The 7,201-nt window shown below is 32.4% G+C and overlaps 1 protein-coding gene across 1 annotated transcript; it reads left to right on the top strand.

Moving 5' to 3' along the window:
• Positions 1-3,774: 3,774 nt before the first annotated feature.
• LOC108458478 (glucan endo-1,3-beta-glucosidase 3-like) lies at positions 3,775-6,969 on the top strand. The gene is made up of 4 exons (XM_017757898.2): positions 3,775-4,032; positions 5,005-6,258; positions 6,347-6,374; positions 6,477-6,969. Exons 1-4 carry the CDS (start codon positions 3,975-3,977, stop codon positions 6,628-6,630), a joined length of 1,494 nt encoding a protein of 497 aa, XP_017613387.1. The 5' UTR covers positions 3,775-3,974; the 3' UTR covers positions 6,631-6,969.
• Positions 6,970-7,201: the final 232 nt, after the last annotated feature.

Below are 7,201 nucleotides of genomic sequence, written 5' to 3'. Positions count from 1 at the left end.
ATAAGTGTGTGTGGCGTTAGGAACCGAATAGACAAACAACAATTGTTAGTGCTTACTATTACATAGCTTCAAGCACTTGGGATGACAAATCTAAGGACTGAGTTTTGATTTGGCATATCCACGCACCTCAACGGGTTAGGAATTTCTTTTGGCTTTTTTTTAAAGGAGATAATTCTTACCAACCAAGAGTGTTGTAGAAGGAAGGTTTCTGATGATGCATCTTGCTTTTCATGTGGAGATTGCGTTCATGCCATTCGAGACTGTTCGTTCTCGAGTCAAATATGGAAGCAATTGGTCTAATATAATATACAAGATATGTTTTTTCAACTACCTCTTCGAGAGTGAATTTTATTCAATATTCATAATACAAATATTGGTGTTTATTCTGACTATGATTGGAATTCTATGTTTAGCATTGTGTGTTGGAAGCTTTGGAAGTAGTGTAACTATGTTATGTTTAGGAAACTTGATTTTCATTCAGGTGATATAATGATCCAATGTACCAATTAGGCTATTTCTCTTAAAGTAATAAGCCATAGGATTGTAGATCACTCTCTTTAGGTCTATTGGTTGCCACTGCCTTTTGGGTAGACGAAGCTTAATATTAATGGCCCTGTGAGATTAGATTCCTCTCGAGCTTTAGCAGGTGGTCTTATACATGACAACAATGGAGATTGTTTATTTGGTTTTTTGCAGGAATATTGACTACTGATTAGCCTATAAAGCTGAGCTTTGGGGCATCACTAACGAGCTAACTTTGGTGTGGCAGAGAGGTTGTAGACAAGTACTTGTGGAATCTGATAATTTGTCCGCTATTAATGATATTAATAGGTATGATGCCGCTGTTAGTAATTGCTCGATCATTTGAAGCATCACTGGTTTCTACAGGCATTAATGAGATATTTGTTTTTGCCATGTTCCTTGCGAAGCAAACAAAGCTGTTGATTTTATGTCCAGGCAGTCCCCATAGGTAATTTTGCTCTTGAAAACTTGCAAGTGTTTCTTGTTTTAGATTAGAGGTAAGCAAAACTTGATTCGATTCGAAAAAAATGTGTATTTCGATTTAAAAGAATTGAGTTATTCGAGTTTCGAGTTTGAGTCGAGTTAAATTTTACAATTTGAATAACATATTAGTTTAGGCTCTATCAATTTTAAAAATAAATAAATTGATCTTTCTCAACAAAAAATACAAAAAATACAAAATTATTTTAAAAATTAAAATAAATTTTAAAATTCAAACATTTATAAAATTTCAAAATTTATATTTTTAAAAATTATAAAATTATAAAAATTCTAAAGAATATATAAAAAGTTAATAATTTAAAATTTTCTAAAATAATAATGTTAGGACCTAAATAAATAAATTAATGATTCAAGTTTATCATAATAAAGTATTTTTTAATTTTGTTTTGAAAAATTTTCAAATATATATGGTTTTAAATTTATGTATTATAATATAGAATTAGTTATACTGTAATAAGATTTTAATTTGACATTTTAAAATTTTAATTTAACTCGAACAATTTTATTTGATTTGACTCGACTCGATTCAATAAAATTTCAAATCAAATTAAGATGATAAAATATGACTTGTCAATTCAATTTTTTTCACTCGATTCAATTAAATAATCACATCTATTTTAAAGGATAAATTTTCTTTTTTAAGTATGGTGCTATGAAACTAGAAAACTGATTACAAAGGAGGGAAAATCCGCTGCTGTTTTAAAAAGATAATAATAGAAAAGAAAAACAGAAAATTACTAAAAAGAGAAAAAAAAGGAAAAGGAAAAGAAATTAAAGATCTGCAAGAAAATGACCGTTGAATCCAATCTTACATGCCATGTCAGCAACAATACAAGACTCTCGTAGACTGTTGCTTTACTCGTTTCAATTCCCGTATTATTATTAATTTCCCTTTTTTTTTTGTTTAGAAATATTATAATATAGTATATTGTTATTCATATATTATACCATTTATATTTTTATAATGTACTTTAATTTATTACTTATATTTACCTTGATACATGTATTTGAGATTAGGAGTGTTTAAACAATCGATTCGATTATTTATCGAATTGAATTAACATTAATCGAATTAATCAAATAATAAAATTTTTTAACTATTAATCGATTTAAATTTTATTCAAGCACCTTAACTAAATTAAAATATTTCAATTAATTTATCTCTTAAACGAAATTTGCCAACACCGTTTCCATGATCAACGCAGAAAAGAAAAAGACCAAAAATAAATCCAAGATCTGAACCACCAAAGCCTAACAAACCATAATGACATGAAAATAAGCTAGAAAAATAACAAATATAACTCTATTCTATTTACCCATTTGCAGATCAAACACACCAAAAACAAAGATAAAGACAAAAACCAATTTTAACCCATTGACGGAAACGATAACAAATAAGATTTACAACCAGAAAATAACCAAAAAAATTCAAAATAGTAAGGGATTAGTGAAAAAAGCTGTCCTATTACCAGATAAAAAAAAAGAAAAAGAACATTGCTCTATTTACCTTGTCGAAATCGGACGGCGGTGACTGGTGAAGGTGTTGGGTTGTTAGCATTAGAAAGTTTGGGATTTTGGGAGATTTAGATTAGGGATTTTGGAAGATCGATTTTGGGAGGCTTAGATTACGGATTTTGGGTGATGGTGATTGTGAGTTAATTTTAGTTTTTAGAAATTTTAATTTTTTATTAAATTGTTTATGTAATATAAATTATTTTTATAATTATATTAATTATTTGGATTAAGTTGGGTTTATAAATTTTTATTTGGATTGAGGATGGTTATGGTTCGGGTAGAGAGTGAGCTATTTATTTAAGTTAATTCGATTAATTACTTTATTTCAAACTAAATTGACCGATAACTGAGCTTTCAAAAAATTATTAATTGATTTCTGATTAAATTAGATCGGTTAACCGATCGATTAATCGAATTAGATTAATTTGGTCGATTAATTCAGTTTTAACCGAAATTTGAACACCCTTAATTAAGATGAATTAGAAGAAAGGCTTTATTCTTAATTTGCCTCTTGAATTATAACTATTTTTTTTTTCTTAATTTTGGTATCTAAACTTTTTTCTAGTCTCCTTTGAGTATCTAAATTTAGCTTTAGTCTTTATTTAGAAATTTAAAACTTAAACGGTGTTTTAAAAAGAAGCTTTCCAATCAGAATGTGCCACATCATCAATGACATGGTAGTTGACCTATGATGTGGCATGTTGACAATTTTAATATTTTTAAATAATATATATTTAAATAAATTTAAATGATTTTTACTATTTTTTTATAAATTTATAATTTTTTTATATTTTAAAATAAAAGTTTTAATTTAAATAAAAAATATTTTTAATAATTTTGACCAGTCAATGATTGATCCACGAGAAATAATAAACTCACCATGTCATCGATCAAAACAGTTAACATGACAAGTCGTTAGTCAACATGCCACGTCGTAATTGGTCATTTTTTTTAAAGGCGGTTAGGAGTTAGTATCAAAACAAGTTTAAATACCAAAATGAAAAAACGACAATAGTTCAGAGCCAAATTAGAAATAAAGCCTAAATGAAAATACAGTTATAAAAATACAAATACATAATAATAATAATCTGTACAAAATACAGTGAACATCCAAATAAGAGTGCTCTCATGTGGTACGCCTTAATGATAGCAGTGAACAGTGTTTAAATCTGGACCGTACGATCTCTGACACGACTATTTGATCAATCTATACAAGGCTATTAGCGCTTCGAAACAAAGCAACTTGCAAAAACCCATCTCTCTCTCTCTCTTTCCATAAATTAAACTTAAAACCTCTCGTTACAGTAACACTTCACTAACTTCATATCTATATTATTTCCACTTCCACAACTTCGAAAAAGGACCTCCCTTTTATTTTTCCTCTTTTCTCTCGCCTCTCCTTTTTCCATCTGGGGTTCTTTGTTTGTGGGTTCTTTATGGCCATTTTCTTGCTGCTTTTGCTTTTGCTTGTCTCTGCTGTTTCTGGTGATGAAGGTAAGTGTTTCTTTGAACCCATTATTGCTACTTACTCCACTTAAAGCTTCGGTTCATTTGTTTTTGTGGGTGCTTTTTGTTATCTCTGTTAATCAACCATATTTACCTTTATTGTTTCAGTGATGGGCTTTTGTCTATTTTTCTGGGTTGGTCTGCCCTTATACCTTAGTACTTCCTTATTTCTTCATTTGCATTGATATGGTTTACACTTTACATACATGATACATAAGTTTGTCTCTACACATTTTCTGGGTACTATCCATTTAGTTGAATGACCAAGAGCATTAAAAAAAAAGTTAAAATCACAATGTTACTTTACTTTTATAATGAACTTTTTTTTTGTGGAAACTGGAAAGATGATGATAATGGTTGTAGAGAGAAAGAGAACAGTCTTTCCCATTGTTGTAAGCTCTTATGAACTTTCCCTTCTCCATCTTTGATGGGAATCTCTAAATGCGTCCCAGCTCATGTGGCTTTGCTTTGCCTGTCTAAAACTACATGTTTTTTTCAGAGAATATTCTGTAGGACTAAAATGACCTTATGGAAAGGTTCCAAATGTTAAAGGAATTAGCATCCTAGGAAATGTACATTGGAGGGTACTATTGTCTTCTTAAATATAGAAAGATAACAGTTCTGCTTAGTTGGTCCTTTATATTATATATGTAGAGAGGCCCATCACCTTCCTGCAATGTTTCTTATGATGATTGATTTTAATATATTCTTCCCAAAAGAAGAAAACTTTAATGTAGAATCTGGGGTACAGATCCAACTGTTCAAGTGCTTTGGTAGTCTTATATGATGGATGATGAAGCTATGTCACTTTGAATGTTTCATTTAATTGTTGGAATCTCTTCATTTTTCTCATTTTTGGACATAGGTATAGAGATATGACCCTCCGCTGTATGAGTTAATAATTTTCTTTATGTAACTTGGTTGTTTGAATCATATCTTCAAGTGGATCTCTCTTTGCAGATGCCTACATTGGTGTGAACATTGGTACGGACCTTTCGGACATGCCAACTCCTACTGAAGTGGTGGCCCTTCTCAAGGCTCAGAGAATAAGACATGTTAGACTTTATGATGCTGACCAAGCCATGCTCCTTGCGCTTGCCAAAACAGGTATCCAGGTGACTGTCTCTGTCCCCAATGACCAACTCCTCGGTATCGGTCAGTCAAATGCCACTGCAGCTAATTGGGTGGCTCGCAATATTGTAGCCCATGTCCCTGCCACCAACATCACAGCAATAGCTGTCGGATCTGAAGTTCTAACAGCACTCCCGAATGCTGCTCCCATTCTAGTTTCTGCCTTAAAGTTCATCCATTCTGCCCTTGTAGCTTCTAATCTCGACGATCAAATCAAAGTCTCTACTCCACATTCTTCTTCAATTATTTTGGACTCTTTTCCACCTTCACAAGCTTTCTTTAACCGTTCATGGGATCCAGTCATGGTTCCATTGCTAAAATTTTTGCAGTCTACGGGGTCGTACCTCATGCTTAATGTATATCCGTATTATGATTATATGCAATCAAATGGCAAGATCCCATTGGACTATGCACTTTTCCGTCCTCTTCCTCCTAACAAAGAAGCCGTCGATGCTAACACACTCCTGCATTATACTAATGTCTTCGATGCTGTTGTTGATGCAGCATATTTTGCAATGTCTTATTTAAACTTTACCAACATTCCGATTGTAGTAACTGAATCTGGTTGGCCTTCTAAGGGTGATTCTTCTGAGCCTGATGCTATAGTTGATAATGCTAATACATACAACAGTAACCTGATCAAGCATGTGCTCAATAACACTGGGACTCCTAAACACCCTGGGATTGCAGTTAGTACATACATCTATGAGCTTTACAATGAAGATTTGAGACCTGGGTCTGACTCGGAAAAAAACTGGGGGCTATTTGATGCCAATGGAATACCAGTTTATACTTTGCACTTGACAGGTGCTGATACTGTTTTCGCGAATGACACAACGAACAAAACTTTTTGCATTGCGAAGCGGGGTGCTGATCCAAAGATGTTACAAGCAGCTCTTGATTGGGCTTGTGGACCAGGGAAAGTTGATTGCTCACCTTTGCTGATGGGGCATCCGTGTTATGAGCCCAATAACGTGGCTTCCCATTCAACTTATGCTTTCAATGCGTATTACCAGCGGATGGCCAAATCTCCTGGCACCTGTGATTTCAAGGGGGTGGCTACCATCACTACAAGTGATCCGAGTATGTGACTCCAATATCATAAATTTCATTTTCTTATTTTATTTTGTGAATGGATGAGCTGATATCATATATGTTGTCCGTTGGTCAGGTCATGGTTTGTGTATATTTCCTGGAAGGTATGCATGCGCTAATGCTTCTAAATATTATTATTTTTTCTTCAATCTAGATTATGATGGCCGTAAAGAAATCCGATTATATGTCTTAATTTTGTTTTGTAGTTCCAGAAAGAATGGAACTTTAATTAATGGTACATCGCTGGCTCCTTCATCGAATGACACAAGTTCAGCCCGCCCACCACAATCCTATGGCACTGGTTCTTTCACAACCTCTGTGATGATAGGTGTTTTACTTACAGGTGCTGTTTTCTTGTAGAACTTATTTGTACTCACCCTTTGGTTTGAGCAATATATGGGAAAATCCGATTCTCTCTGCTGGGACACATGTAGCATATCAGATTTTGTTTCTCCTACATGAGTGAAGGATGGCAAAGTATTGCAGAAACGGACAGCAAGTAGTTTTAAAGAAGAGTTGTTCATTGGCATTGGAATTTTTTGTACAAACAAAGCAAAGAATTATTCAATATGATGCGGTGTATCAATTATATATATGTTATTGAGAAAGGTAGAGTGGGTTGTATTCTTTGGACTGCATTTCAATTTGTGGTTCAAGAATTTTATTTCATCAATATATTTTGTTGAGGTTTTGATAGTAGTTTTAGTTTTATTTATTTATTATATCAGGTTTTATTAAGAGTTTTAATTTTACTTATTTTTCTATTATATTAGGTTTTATTTCCTTTATAAACTCGAGAGTTAGGAATTCTATTAGGATTTTTTTTCTTTGTTATTAACAGTATGTAAAAGGCTGCTAATATAAAATAAAGAGATAAGCAATTATTCTTGAGAGGGGATTTAGTTAAGGATGAATTTGCCTTTTGAGTAAG

This window comes from Gossypium arboreum, chromosome 3 (genome assembly GCF_025698485.1).
Source record: "Gossypium arboreum isolate Shixiya-1 chromosome 3, ASM2569848v2, whole genome shotgun sequence".
Classification (NCBI taxonomy): Eukaryota; Viridiplantae; Streptophyta; class Magnoliopsida; order Malvales; family Malvaceae; genus Gossypium; species Gossypium arboreum.
The sequence above is the reverse complement of the archived record's forward strand: the minus strand, read 5'-3'. Positions and strand labels throughout refer to the sequence as shown.

Coding starts and splice junctions, on each gene's coding strand:
- LOC108458478 (XM_017757898.2), top strand. CDS start 3,975: ATGGCCATTTTCTTGCTGCTTTTGCTTTTGCTTGTCTCTGCTGTTTCT. Junction 4,033..5,004: donor TGCTGTTTCTGGTGATGAAG/GTAAGTGTTTCT, acceptor CTCTCTTTGCAG/ATGCCTACATTGGTGTGAAC. Junction 6,259..6,346: donor CATCACTACAAGTGATCCGA/GTATGTGACTCC, acceptor TCCGTTGGTCAG/GTCATGGTTTGTGTATATTT.